Source organism: Pan troglodytes, chromosome 3 (genome assembly GCF_028858775.2).
Source record: "Pan troglodytes isolate AG18354 chromosome 3, NHGRI_mPanTro3-v2.0_pri, whole genome shotgun sequence".
In the NCBI taxonomy this organism is placed as follows: Eukaryota; Metazoa; Chordata; class Mammalia; order Primates; family Hominidae; genus Pan; species Pan troglodytes.
The window spans coordinates 42,364,502-42,380,447 of NC_072401.2; the positions used below are offsets into that span (position 1 = coordinate 42,364,502).

At 39.7% G+C, this 15,946-nt stretch overlaps 1 protein-coding gene across 1 annotated transcript in view; it reads left to right on the forward strand.

Moving 5' to 3' along the window:
- SLC30A9 (solute carrier family 30 member 9) overlaps window positions 1-15,946 on the forward strand; it is a 96,769-nt gene that overhangs the window by 51,241 nt on the left and 29,582 nt on the right. The window contains exon 9 of the mRNA XM_003310277.4: window positions 7,456-7,558. Coding sequence (XP_003310325.2) covers window positions 7,456-7,558 — 103 coding nt within the window. The remainder of the gene's footprint in view (window positions 1-7,455; window positions 7,559-15,946) is intronic.

Here is a 15,946-nt window from a genome sequence, read left to right on the forward strand (position 1 = left end):
GGGCATTGCCTCACCGGGGAAGTGCAAGGGGTTGGGGAACTCCCTCCCCTAGCCAAGGGAAGCCATGAGGGACTGTGCTGTGAGGAATGGTGCATTCCAGCCCAGATACTACGCTTTTCCCATGGTCTTCACAACCCGCAGACCGGGAGATTCCCTCAGGTGCCTACACCGCCAGGGCCTTGGGTTTCAAGCACAAAACTGGGCGGCCATTTGGGCAGACACCAAGCTAGCTAGACTAGTTTTTTTTCATACTCCAGTGGTGCCTCAAATGCCAGTGAGACAGAACCTTTTACTCCCTTGGAAAGGGGGCTGAAACCAGGGAGCTAAGTGGTCTAGCTCAGCAGATCCCACCTCCAGAGAGCCCAGAAAGCTAAGATCCACTGGCTTGAAATTCTGGCTGCCAGCACAGCCATCTGAAGTTGACATGGGATGCTTGAGTTTGGTGTGTGTTGGGGGGGTGGGGGTTGGGGACCACCATTACTGAGGCTTGAGTAGGCAGTTTTCCCCTCACAGTGTAAACAAAGCCATCAGGAAGTTCGAACTGGACAGAGCCCACCGTAGCTCAGCAAAGCCACTGTAGCCAGACTGCCTCTCTAGATTCCTCCTCTCTGGGCAGGGCATCTCTGAAAGAAAGGCCCAGCAGGCCCGGTCAGGGGCTTATAGATAAAACTCTCATCTCTCTGGGACAGAAAACTTGGGGGTAGGGGCGGCTGTGGGCACAGCTTCAGCAGACTTAAACGTTCCTGTCTGCTGGCTCTGAAGAGAGCAGCGGATCTCCCAGCACAGCGCTCGAGGTCTGCTAAGGGACAGACTGCCTCCTCAAGTGGGTCCTTGACCCCCATGCCTCCTGATGGGGAGATACCTCCCAGCAGGGATCAACAGACACCTCATACAGGAGAGCTCCAGCTGACATCTGGCAGGTGCTCCTCTGGGATGAAGCTTCCAGAGGAAGGAACGGGCAGCAATCTTTGCTGTTCTGCAGCCCCTGCTGTTGATACCCAGGTAAACAGGGTCTGGAGTGGACCTCCAGCAAACTCCAGCAGACCTGCAGCAGAGGGGCCTGACAGTTAGAAAGAAAACTAACAAACAGAAAGGAATAGCATCAACATCAACAAAAAGGATGTCCACACAAAAACCCCATCCAAAAGTCACCAACATCAAAGACCAAAGGTAGATAAATCCACGAAGATGAGGAAAAACCAGTGCAAAAAGGCTGAAAATTCCAAAAACCAGAACACCTCTTCTCCTCCAAAGGATCACAACTCCTCGCCAGCAAGGGAACAAAACTGGACGGAGAATGAGTTTGACGAAGTAGGCTTCAGAAAGTGAGTAATAACAAACTCCTCCAAGCTAAAGGAGCATGTTCCAACCCAACGCAAGAAAGCTAAGAACCTTGAAAAAAGGTAAGAGAAATTGCTAACTAGAATAACCAGTTTAGAGAAGAACATAAATGACCTGACGGAGCTGAAAAACACAGCATGAGAACTTTGTGAAGCATACACAAGTATCAATAGCCAAATAAATCAAGTGGAAGAAAGGATATAAGAGATTGAAGATCAACTTAATGAAATAAAGCATGAAGGTAAGATTAGAGAAAAAAATGAAAAAGAATGAACAAATCCTGCAAGAAAGATGGGACTATGTGAAAAGACCAAACCCACATTTGGTTGGTGTACCTGAAAGTGACTGGGAGAATGGAACCAAGTTGGAAAACACTCTTCAGGAGATTATCCAGGAGAACTTCCCCAACCTAGCAAGACAGGCTAATATTCAAATTCAGGAAATACAGAGAACACCACAAAGACAGTCCTCGAGAAGAGCAACCTCAAGTCACATAATCATCAGATTCACCAAGGTTGAATTGAAGGAAAAAATGTTAAGGGCAGCCAGAGAGAAAGGTCGGGTTACCCACAAAGGGAAGCCCACCAGACTAACAGCAGATCTCTCTGCAGAAACCCTACAAGCCAGAAGAGAGTGGGGGCCAATATTCAACATTCTTAAAGAAAAGAATTTTTAACCCAGAATTTCATATCCAGCCAAACTAAGCTTCATAAGCGAAGGAGAAGAAAAGACAAGCAAATGTTGAGAGATTTTATAACCACCAGTCCTGCCTTACAAGAGCTCCTGAAGGAAGTACTAAATATGGAAAGGAAAAACTGGTACCAGCCACTGCAAATACATACCAAATTGTAAAGACCATTGACACTATAAAGAAACTGCATCAACTAATGAGCAAAATAACCAACTAGCATCATAATGACAGGATCAGATTCACACATAACAATATTAACCTTAAATAGAAACAGGCTAAATGCCCCTGTTAAAAGACACAGACTGGCAAATTGGATAAAGAGTCAAGACCCATTGGTGTGCTGCATGCAGGAGACCCATCTGACGTGCAAAGACACACATAGGCTCAAAATAAAGGGATGGAGGAATATTTACCAAGTAAATGGAAAGCAAAAAAAAAAAAAAAAAAGCAGGGTTGCAATCCTAGTCTCTGACAAAAAAGATTTTAAACCGACAAAGATCAAAAAAGACAAAGGTCATTACATAGCGGTAAAGGGTTCAATGCAACAAGAAGAGCTAACTATCCTAAATATATATGCACCCAATAGAGGAGCACCCAGATTCATAAAGCAAGTTCTTAGAGACCTACAAAGAGACTTAGACTCCCACACAGGAATAGTGGGACACTTTAACCCCTCATTGTCAATATTAGACAGATCAACAAGACAGAAAATTAACAAGGATATTCAGGACTTGAACTCAGCTCTGGACCAAGCAGACTAATAGACATCTACAGAACTCTCAACCCCAAGTCAACAGAATTTACATTCTTCTCAGCACCCTGTCACTCTTATTCTAATATTGACCACATAATTGGATGTAAAACACTCCTCAGCAAATGCAGAAGAACAGAAATCAAAACAGTCTCTCAGACCACAGTGCAATCAAATGAGAACTCAAGATTAAGAAACTCACTCAAAACTGCGCAACTACATGGAAACTGAACAACCTGCTTCTGAGTGACTACTGGGTAAATAACTAAATTAAGGCAGAAATAAATAAGTTCCTTGACACCAATGAGAACAAAGACACAGTGTACCAGAATCTCTGGAATATAGCTAAAGCAGTGTTTAGAGGGAAATTTATAGCACTAAATACCCACAGGAGAAAGTCGGAAAGATCTAAAATCGATACCCTAACATCACAATGAAAAGAACTAGAGAAACAAGAGTAAACAAATTCAAATGCTAGCAGAAGACAAGAAATAACTAAGATCAGAGCAGAACTGAAGGAGATAGAGACACAAAAAACCCTTCAAAAAACCAGTGAATCCAGGAGCTGGTTTTTTGAAAAGATTCACAAAATACATAGACCACTAGCCAGACTAATAAAAAAGAAAAGAGAGGAGAATCAAATAGACAACAATGAAAAATGGTAAAGGGGATGTCACCACTGATCCCACAGAAATACAAAGTACCATCAGAGAATAATATAAACACCTCTACGCAAATAAACTAGAAGATCTAGAAGAAATGGATAAATTCCTGGACACACACACCCTCCCAAGACTAAACCAGGAAGAAGTTGAATCCCTGAGTAGACCAATAACAAGTTCTGAAATTGAGGCAGTAATTAATAGCCTATCAACTAAAAAAAAAAAAAAAGCCCAGGACTAGACGGATTCACAGCCAAATTCTACCAGAGGTACAAAGAGGAGCTGGTACCATTTCTTCTGAAACTATTCCAAACAATAGGAAAAGAAGGACTCCTCCTCAACTCGTTTTATGAGGCCAGCATCATCCTGATACCAAAACCTGGCAGAGACACACAAAAAAAAGAAAATTTCAGACCAAAATCCTTGATGAACATCGATGCAGAAATCCTCAATAAAATACTGGCAAAGCAAATCCAGCAGCATGTCAAAAAGCTTATCACCACCATCAAGTTGGTTTCATCCCTGGGATGCAAGGCTGGTTCAACATATGCATCAACATATGCAAAATAATAAATGTAATCCATTAAATAAACAGAACCAATACAAAAACCAAATGATTATCTCAGTAGATGCAGAAAAGGCCTTCAATAAAATTCAACACCACCTCATGCTAAAAACTCTCACCTTAAACTAGGTATTGGCGGAACGTATCTCAAAATAAAAAGAGCTATTTATGACAAACCCACAGCCAGTATCATACTGAATGGGCAGTAGCTGGAAGCATTCCCTTTGAAAACCAGCACAAGACAAGGATGCTGTCTCTCACCACTCGTATTCAACATAGTATTGGAAGCTCTGGCCAGGGCAATCAGGCAAGAGAAAGAAATAAAGGGTATTCAAATAGGAAGAGAGGAAGTCAAGTTGTCTCTGTTTGCAGATGACATGATGGTATATTTAGAAAACCCCATAATCTCAGCCCAAAATCTCCTTAAGCTGATAAGCAACTTGAGCGAAGTCTCAGGATACAAAATCAATGTGCAAAAATCACAAGCATTCTTATATACCAATAATAGACAAACAGCCAAATCATGAGTGAACTCCCATTCACAGTTGCTACAAAGAGAATAAAATACCTAGGAATACAACTTACAAGGGATGTGAAGGACCTCTTCAAGGAGAACTACAAACCACTGCTCAAGGAAATAAGAGAGGACACAAAGAAATGGAAAAACATTCCATGCTCGTGGATAGGAATAATCAATATCATGAAAATGGCCATACTGCCCAAAGTAATTAATGGAATCAATGATATCCCCATCAAGCTACCATTGACTTTCTTCACAGAATTAGAAAAAAAACTTCTTTAAATTTCATATGGAACCAAAAAAGAGCCTGTATAGCCAAGATAATCCTAAGCAAAAAGAACAAAGCTGGAGGCATCACGCTGCCTGACTTCAAACTATACTACAAGGCTGCGGTAACCAAAACAGCATGGTACTGGTACCAAAACAGATATATAGACCAATGTAACAGAACTGAGGCCTTAGAAATAACACCAAACATCTACAACCATCTGATCTTTGACAAACCTGACAAAAGCAATGGGGAAAGGATTCCCGATTTAATAAATGGTGCTGGGAAAACTGGCAAGCCATATGCAGAAAACTGAAACTGGACCCTGTCCTTATACCTTATACAAAAATTAACTCAAGATGGATTAAAGACTTAAACGTAAGACCTAAAACCATAAAAACCCTAGAAGAAAACCTAGGCAATACCATTCAGGACATAGGCATGGGCAAAGACTTCATGACTTTCACACCAAAAGCAATGGGAACAAAAGCCAAAATTGACAAATGGGATCTAATTAAGCTAAAGAACTTCTGCACAGCAAAATAACCTATTATCAGAGTGAACAGGTAATCTATAGAATGGGAGAAAATTTTTGCAATCTATCCAGCTGACAAAGGGCTAATATCCAGAATCTACAAGGAACTTAAACAAATTTACAAGAAAAACAAACAACTGCATCAAAAAGTGGGTGAAGGATATGAACAGACACTTCTCAAAAGAAGATATTTATGCAGCCAACAAACATATGGAAAAAAGCTCATCATCACTGGTCATTAGAGAAATGCAAATCGAAACCACAATGAGATTCTATCTCACGCCAGTTAGATTGGCGATCATTTAAAAGTCAGGAAACAGCAGATGCTGGAGAGGATGTGGAGAAATAGGAACACTTTTACACTGTTGGTGAGAGTGTAAATTAGTTCAACCATTGTGGAAGACAGTGTGGCGATTCCTCCAGGATCTAGAACCGGAAATACCATTTGATCCAGCAGTCCCATTACTGTGTGTATATCCAACAGATTATAAATCATTCTACTCTAAAGACACATGCACATGTATGTTTTTTGTAGCACTATTCATATTAGCAGACTTGGAGCCAACCCAGATGCCCATCAATGATAGACTGGATAAAGAAAATGTGGCACATATACACCATGGGATAATATGCAGCCATAAAAAAGGATGAGTTCATGTCCTTTGCAGGGACATGGATGAAGCTGGAAACCATCATTCTCAGCAGACTAGCACAAGAACAGAAAATCAAACACCACATGTTCTCACTCATAAGTGAGAGCTGAACAATGAAAACACATGGACACAGAGAGGGGAATATCACACACTGGGGCCTATTGGGGGGTGGGTGGCTAGGGGAGGGATAGCATTAGGAGAAATACCTAATGTAGATGACGGGTTGATGGGTGCAGCACACCACCATGGCACATGTATACCTATGTAACAAACCTGCACATTCTGCACATATATCCCAAAACTTAAATTATAAATTTAAAAAATAAATAAACATTGTTTAAAAAAAGAAGAAAATAGTGTCAGATGCTCCCAGGAGGTTAAGAGAAATGCTAAAATATTTCCAGGAATTTAGTAGTATGGAATGGTAGGTGGTATTGATAAGATGAAAACTGTGACAGACAGAATAAATATGATGTTTTTAAGAAGTTATCTGAGGTGGAGGAGATGGGAAAAGGGTAGCTAAAGGGGGACATACAGTTCTCTCATTTATAAAATGGGGGTGTTAATATTTGTATAACAGACTTGTAATATAACATGGTAACTCACTAGAATAACGTCTGAGATAAATCATATTAGTCATTACTGTTGGTATCTGAGCAGCTAGTTTCCTCAGAGTTAACTGTGTTTATTTTGGCATCTAGCTGCTTCTAGTATGACTCTGAGACTGCTTAGAGTCACCTCTGGCATCTGCCTCCTTAAGTAAACAGATTTTCACTGAAGTCTTGCCTTTGACACTGGCCCAATGGACAGTATCAGGTGCAGATCTGCTTTTATCTACCTAAAACACATAATTTTCTTTTACATTTTATCTTGTCCACATATAGAAGACCGTCTTTTCTCACCAGTTTTCAAAATATACTTAAGTAATTTGCTTACACATAGCATGCCTCTTAACAGTACATAATCTATATTTTTTCAAATTTTTACTCTTGTTACCTAAACAAAGTTTTTTAAGGCTAGGGATTCTTTTAATTGTACTTGGTTTTTTTGTTATTGTTGTTGTTGTTGTTTTAGCGATGGGGTCTCACTCTCTTGCCTAGGCTGGAGTGCAGTGGCACGATCATAGCTCACTTCAGCCTCAAACTCCTGGGCTCAGATGATCTTCCCACCTCAGCCTCCCAGTAGCTGGGACTAAAGGCGTGCACTACCACACCAGACTAAGTTTTTAAAAAATTTTTTGTAGAGATGGGGTCTTACTTTGTTGCCCAGACTGGTCTTGAACTCCTGTCCTCAAGCCATCCTCCCACCTCAGCCTCCCAAAATGTTGGCATTATAGGTGTGAGCCATTGTGCTTAGCCTAATTTTACTTTCAGCAGAAGCTAGTATAGAGGTATACAGCTGATTGAGTATGCTTTTGGCTTAAATTTTTGTCCAAACCTATGCTAAATTGTTTTCTCTTTCTCTTCTAGCAATGGATTAAACTGCTTCTTTAAATTTCTTGCCTGGATTTATACCGGTTCAGCAAGTATGTTCTCAGAAGCTATACACTCATTATCTGATACTTGTAATCAGGTGAGGACTAAAGCTTTTTTATAAGTCAATTTTAAAGTAATAGTTGTAGGCTTTAATCTAAAAGGTGATCTATTTTAAAACTGAATGATTCCAATAGTTGGCTTGTGGGAGAAAATAAAAGTTTACTTTTCAGCAATGAAGTGCATAGAAATTTAATCATAGTATTTTAAAGCAGATTGTTACGCTTTAAGAACCTCTGACAATGGAATGTGAAGTATAACATTGTCAGTCACTGAGCAGAAATCTGGTCTCTGAATATGAATTCTCAATGACTGTAATAGTCAATGAATTTAAACTTTTGGAATAAAGATGTAAAATCATATGTAATTGGTTAAAATGCTTTCACATTAGATTCATAATTTGAATTGCTTTGCTTGGCTTTGCAAATGGAGAAAAATTTTTGTATTAATACAATTAAAATACCTTTTAAACCCCCTGTGGCCCAAATTGTGAAAACTAGAAACCAAAACTTTTCTAAGAATATAATAAAAATTTCTGTGTGTGCATCCTATTACATTTTAAAGAGTGTGGTATATTAAGAGGATACCTTTTCAATATTTAACTTATTTTTAGTCCTGTTATGTAAAAACTGATTTGGGAGAACTTCAATGAAAGACACAGGTAAAATAAGAATATTTAAGACAAGGATAAAAATAACATGAAGATAAGGAGCAAGGAGAGCAATATTAATTAAAAATTAAGCCTGTGAACTTGTCTCACTCACTGTCAAATCAGATGGATTAAAACCGTTCATAAAAGTAAGGAAAGAAGACAAGCGTTTGCCATTAGTACTAAGTATTTACCTTGAACTTAATTTTTATACTCAGTATATACTTAAATACTGTCTCTATAAAATTTTACCATTCAACTGTGGTATGCAGTGGGAGGAGAGGGGATAGGGAGAGATATATAACTTATAATCTCTATTTTCTTGTAAGCTTATCAAGGAAAGTTGAAATACAGAAATATTTGTCCATATGGCAAGGAGATATGTATGATGTTATTAGTCTCAATATTGGTTTTTATTTCAAACATTGAAGACAGTGTTTAAGTGTTCATTCTCTATGCTATTCAGGCATTTAAAAAGAATGTAGTAGATATCTGTGTACTGACCTGGAATGATAACCATGATAAATTGAGTAAAAAATCAAGTTGCAAAATACTATGTTCAGAACTTCTGCTTTCACCCATGACAGACTAACAGGGATTGAATTTAATCTTTTGCCATAAACAACTAAAAACTAGACAGTATATTGGACAATAGCAGCATAAGACCATGATCTCTGAGAGATAAGAAACAAATTATTTGAACTCTCTGATCTCTCTGGCTTTTTGCTTGAACGCATATTCGGGATAGTGGAGCAGGATGGGAAATAACAGTCTCATTGAGTTGAGAAGACAGAAATCAGTGTTCAGGGCGTCTGAGGTGGCTAGAACTTACAAGGCAGAGTTCCACAGAGGAAGGAGCTACAAAGACAAAAAGCTATAGAAGTCTACATAGGGATTTCCTTGAATTGAATGTTTGCTTAATGTTAAGTTACACATGTGTAAGATGTGAGCATCAATCTGGGCAGAGAACCAGCAGGGAGCAGTAACTGACTACTTCCCACTGCTCACACAAAGCTAGGATACATTCAGGTTCTGACTAGCTGACGTAAGAGAGTTGTCATTGATTATCGAGGCCAATGGAAGGCTCGCCTTAGGAGCAGGGCTAAATTATTCTTAACGTAAAGGCTGTTCTAGAACCCTCCCTAACAAATCTTCCTAAAAGTTCTAAAGGATCAAGCTGATCTTCAAATAATTTAATCACTTGCCAGAACAAAGCCTCACATTCTTTAATAAAGGCAGCAAAATCCAAACACTCAGTATAATATTCACAGTGTTTAGCATCCAATAAAAAAGACTAATCGCCAGTATAAGAAGCAGGAAAATTTGACTCATAACCAGGAGAAAAATCAGTCGGAAGCAGACTAAACAGATGATAGAATTAGCAGACAAGGATATTAAACAGCTATTTCAAGTACAGTCATGTATTGAAAGGAAAATATGAACATAAGAGAAATCAAAGGTATAAAAAACCAAATGAAACTTTTAGAGCTAAAAAAGTATATCTGATGTGAAAAATTCACTGTATAGAATTAACAGCAGATTAGACACTGCAGGTAAAACAGTCAGTGAACCTGAATATGTAACAGCAGAAAATATTCTTACTAAAGCCATAGACAAAAAAGATTGAAAAAAATGGAGGAAGCCTTGGTAACCTATGGAACAATATCAAGAGTATTCTGTCAAGCATTTAGGGAAGAAACAATACTGAGTACACAGACTTTCAGAAATAGAGAATGAAATGTTTTTCTACTGCTTTAATGAGGCTAGTATAACCCTGATCCCAAAATTTTACAAAGTCATTATGAGAGGGAAAAAACCCTACAGACCAGTTATTCCTCATGAACACAGATATAAAACTCCTTAAAATATAATCAGATTGAATTATATAAATATATAAATATGATATATATAAAAATGATATTATATCATAAGTGAGTAAGATTTCAGGAGTGTAAAGTTGGTTTAACATTCAAAATCAGTAAGTATAGAAGGTTAATATGAAGAAATTAATTGCATTTCTACTATCAGCAAATAAATGGGGAAGGAAATTTTAATAAATTCCATATAAAGTAGTATCACAAAATATTAAATACTTAGAGATAAATCTAGCAAAAGACATACAAGACCTTTACGCTGAAAATCATAAAATGTTGCTGAGAGAAATCAAAGAAGACCTAAAGAAATGGAGAGATACAATACCGCGTTCATAGATTGGATGTCATAGATCTGTCAAATCTCCCTAAATTGATTTACAGATATAATGGAGTTCCATTCATAATATGAACAGACTTCTCTGTACAATTGACAAACCGAATAAATTCCAAAATTCATATGGACATGCAAAGAACCTGGAATATTCAAAGCAATCTTGAAACAAGAAATTTGGAGAACTTCAAGACATTATAAACCTATAGAAATTAGGACAGTGAGTTACTGGCATAAGGATTGACAAATCAATGGAACAAAATTGAGGATCCAACAACAGAGCCACATTTACATGGCCCGTGACTTTCGGCAAAGGCATCAAAGCAATTGAGTGAAGAAATGAAACTTTTTAAAACAAATAATGTTGGAAAAATTGGATCCATATGGGGAGAAAAAGGACCTTGACTCCTACTTCACACACTGTATAGTACTTCAAACACTGTATAGTTTGAAATGGATCATAGTCCAAATATAAAAGTTAAAACTATGAAGATTCTAGAAGAAAACCTAGGAGAATATCTTTTAGACCTGGTAGGCAAAGATTTCATAAATAGGACACAGAAACAATATCATAAAATAAGATTTACAAATTCAACTTCATCAAAATTAAAAACTTTTGCTCATTGAAAGACATCCTTAAGGAAATAAATAGGCATAGATTGGGAGAAAATAGTCACAAAGCATTCTGACAAGGGACTGGTATCCAGAATTAAGAAATTCCACGATTCAGTAATAAAATGAGAACCCAGTTTTTTCCCCCCAAGGATAAAGATTTGGGCAGGTACTTCACAAATAAGGAAACATGAATGGTGGCCAGTGGACACCTGAAAAAGTGCTAACACCATTAATGATCAGGAAATGTATATTAATACCACAAGACATCTCTGCATATCCACTATAATGGCTACAAGTAAAAACCTGACAGCCGAATGTTGGTGAAGATGTGGAGCAGCCAGATCTCCCAGTCATTGCTGGTGTATTAATAAAATGGTACAACCACTCTGGAAAATATTTGGCCGCCTCCTATAAACATATACTTATCCTGTGACCCACCAATTCCACTTCTAAGTATTTACCCAAGGGAAGTGGGAATGAATGGTCCCAAAAGATTTGTATAAGAATGTTGGCTGGGCGCGGTGGCTCACGTCTGTAATCCGAGCACTTTGGGAGGCCAAGGCGGGCAGATCATCTGAGGTCAGGAATTCGAGACCAGCCTGGCCAAGATGGTGAAACTCCATCTCTGCTAAAAGTACAAAATAGCTGGGCATGGTGATGGGTCCATGTAATCCCAGCTACTCGGGAGGCTAAGGCAGGAGAATCGCTTGAACCCGGGAGGCGGGGGTTACAGTGAGCCGAGATCCGAGATTGCACCACTGCACTCCAGCCTGGATGACAAGAGTGACTCGGTCTCCAAAAAAAAAAAAAAAAAGGAATGTTATAGCAGCTTTACTTATAATGGCTGAAAAAATTGGAATCAACCCAAATGTTTATCAGCAGTACAGCAGATAAACAAATTGTGGTATACTCATACAATGGAATATTATCTGGCAATAAAAGGGAATGAACTACTTTTCTGACTGGCAACATAGATGTATCTCCAGCAAGGAACTTTAATTTTTAATAGTTTAAAAAATTGGGAAAAATGGTTGCATCTGATGTCGGGGAGGAAAGAGGCACAGGGAGCTTTTTGGGAATGATGGGAAGGTTCTGTGTCTTCATAGGAATATATGTTTCAAGGGTATGTGTATTTGTTAACAACCAGAACTGTACATTCTGGGCCAGGTACAGTGGCTCATGCCTGTAATTCCAGCACATTGGGAGGCCGAGGCGGGCAGATCACTGGAGGTCAGGAGTTCGAGGCCAGCCTGGCCAATACGGTGAAACCCGCATCTCTACTAAAAATACAAAAACATTAGCTGAGCGTGGTGGCACATGCCTGTAATCCCAGCTACTCAGGAGATGGAGACAGGAGAATCACTTGAACCCGGGAGGCAGAGGTTGCAGTGAGTCAAGATGGCACCACTGTACTCCAGCCTGGGCGACAGAACTAGACATCTCAAAACAAAAACAAAAACAAAACTGTACATTCAGGATTTGTGCATTTCATTGTATGTGAATTTTACCTCAAAAAAATTCTCCCTATGTGGAAATGTGATTACTTAGTAGATATTTGATAATAGTAAGGAATTAGTATTGATTTTTTTTTTTTTTTTTGAGACAGAGTCTCGCTCTGTCGCCCAGGCTGGAGTGCAATGGCATGATCTCAGCTCACTGCAAGCTCCGCCTCCCAGGTTCACACCATTTTCCTGCCTCAGCCTCCCAAGTAGTTGGGACTACAGGTGCCCGCCATCACGCCCAGCTAATTTTTTGTATTTTTAGTAGAGACGGGGTTTCACTGTGTTAGCCAGGATGGTCTCGATATGGTCTTGATCTCCTGACCTTGTGATCCACCTGCCTCGGCCTCCCAAAGTGCTGGGATTACAGACGTGAGCCACCGCACCCGGCCAGGAATTAGTATTGATTTTTAAAAGTCTGATAATAGTCTTGTGGCTGTATTTTCTAAAAAGCCTAGTTTTTAAAGAGATTCATCCAAAATATTTAAAGATGAAATGGTACGATGCTTGGAATTTACTTCAAAATATTCATGAGGGAGTAGATATGGATGAAATAAAACATATTTGGTTACATATTTATAATTGTTAAAGCTTAATGATGGATGATTTGAGTTTTTAAAAATGTTCTATCAGGGCCGGGCATGGTGGCTCATGCCTGTAATCCCAGCACTTTGGGAGGCCGAAGCAGGCAGATCACCTGAGGTCAGGAGTTCAAGACCAGCCTGACCAACATGGCAAAACCCCGTCTCTTAGAGTTTTCAAAAAGACTTCAGTGAAAAATATTTCAACTGGACCTTTCTGAATAGATGGAAATTGTATTTCAGAAAGTTGTTTCTTTCGAGACCTATAATATTTTAAAAATTTTAATTCATTGTAATATTTTTATGCCATATGTTTTCCCTCACTTCTTAAGAGACTTAAGTACCTCCAACTTTTAAATTAGACCTGTGTCTCTAATTATAATGTAGTTTTTTATTTATTTATTTACTTATTTTTTGAGACAGAGTCTCGCTGTCTTGCCCAGGCTGGAATGCAGTGGCATGATCTTGGCTTACTGCAAGCTCCACCTCCCAGGTTCACGCCATTCTCCTGCCTCAGCTTCCCGAATAGCTGGGACTACAGGCGCCCGCCACCACGCCCAGCTAGTTTTTTGTATTTGCAGTACAGACAGGGTTTCACCATGTTAGCCTTACAATTTCTGTTACAGTTCATTTTGGAAAACTTTTCTGTTAAATATTGCACATCATATCATTTAATATCAACTCAGATGAATTTATTGAGCACCTGAGTTTGCAATGTAGCAAGTGTTTAGAAGAAGACATGGTTCTTTCTCTGTCTTCTTTAAACAGGTTATATGCACATAAAACAATTAGAAAGATCTTCTAAGGTACCATTTATGCAGGTGCTGGATAGTATGATACTTAACACCAGAAACGTGAAGGGTGGTCATGGAGTAGAGAGCATTTACAGTACTTCTTAGCCACTAGATGTTAATGTTCGTTATGCTGCAAACTAAACAAATGCTCTGTAGGTTATATATACGTAACTGATAGAGATTTATGTTGTAAATGTGTAGAAAAAGGTCTGGAAGGATACATATCAAATATAACTGTGATTCTGTCTTACTTCTGAGGAGAGCTGGTTGGGGTGGTCTCATTTTTGTTAGAACTAATAAATATGGTCCATATTCAGTTTATAAAATAGTTGACGGTATCTCACACTTCATTGCACAGCCAACTGAATATTAAGGATTTTTTAAATAGTTGAATGTTTATTGAATATTTTAAAAATAATATAAATACATATCTATGTATACATATATACACATAATGTGAATAATGACTGTCACTTTTAATGTACAGGTGTGTATTAGTCCATTTTCACACTGCTGATAAAAACATACCCAAGACTGGGCAATTTACAAAACAAAGAGGTTTAATTGTGACTAGGGCAGGCTCACAATCATGGTGGAAGGTGAAAGGCATGTCTCACATGGCAGCAGACAAGAGAAGAGGGCTTGTGCAGGGAAACTCCCCTTTTTAAAACCATCAGATCTTGTGAGACTTATTCACTATCACGAGAACAGCACAGGAAAGACTTGCCTCCATGATTCAGTTACCTCCCACTAGGTCCCTCCCACAACATGTGGGAATTCAAGATGAGATTTGGGTGGGGACACAGCCAAACCATCTTTCCGCCCCAGCCCCTCCCGAATCTCATGTCCTCACATTTCAAAACCAGTCATGCCTTCGCAACAGTCCCCCAAAGTCTTAACTCATTTCAGCATTAACTCAAAAGTCCACCCAAGGTGTCATCTAAGACAAAGCAAGTCCCTTCTGCCTATGAACCTGTAAAATCAAAAGCAGGTTAGTTATTTCCTGGATACAATGAGGGTACAGGCATTGGGTAAATACAGACATTGGGTAAATACAGTGTCTCCATTTGGAGACATTGGGTAAATGTCTCCAAAAGGGAGACATTGGCCAAAACAAAGGGGCTACAGGCCCCATGCAAGTCCAGAATCCAGCGGGGCAGTCAATTCGTAAAGCTCCAAAATGATCTCCTTTCGCTCCATGTCTCACCTCCAGGTCACGCTGATGCAGAAGGTGGGCTCCCACAGCCATGGGCAGCTCCACCTCTTTAGCTCTGCAGGATATAGCCCACTTTTGGCTGCTTTCGGGGGCTGGCATTGAGTGTCGGTGGCTTTTCCAGGTGCACTGTGCAAGCTGTCAGTGGATCTATCATTCTGGGGTATGGAGGGCAATGGCCGCCCTCTGCTCACAGCTCCACTAGGTGGTGCCCCAGTAGGTTTTCTGTGTGGGGGCTCCCACCCCACATTTCCCTTAAGCACTGCCCTAGCAGAGGTTGTCCATGAGAGCCCCGCCCGTGCAGCAAACTTCTACCTGGGCATCCAGGTGTTTCCCATACATCCTCTGAAATCTAGGCAGAGATTTCCAAACCTCAATTCTTGACTTCTGTGCACCCACAGGCCCAACACCACGTGGAAGCTGCCAAGGCTTGGGGCTTCCACCTGCTGAAGCAATAGCTGGAGCTGTACCTTGGCCCCTTTTAGTCACAGCTGGAGCAGCTGGGATGCAAGGCACTAAGCTCCCAGACTGCACACAGCAGAGGGACCCTAGGCCCAGCCCACAAAACCACTTTTCTTCCTAAACCTCCAGGCCTGTGATTCAAGGGGCTGCCACAAAGGTCTTTGACATGCCCTAGAGACATTTTCCCCCTTTTCTTGGTGATTAACATTCAGTTCCTCATTACTTATGCAAATTTCTGCAGCTGGCTTGAATTTCTCCTCAGAAAATGGAATTTTCTTTTCTATTGCATTGTAAGGCTGCAAATTTTTGAAACTTTTATGCTCTGTTTCCCTTTTAAAACTGAATGCCGGGGCTGGGCACAGTGGCTCATGCCTGTAATCCCAGCACTTTGGGAGGCTGAGGCGGGCGGT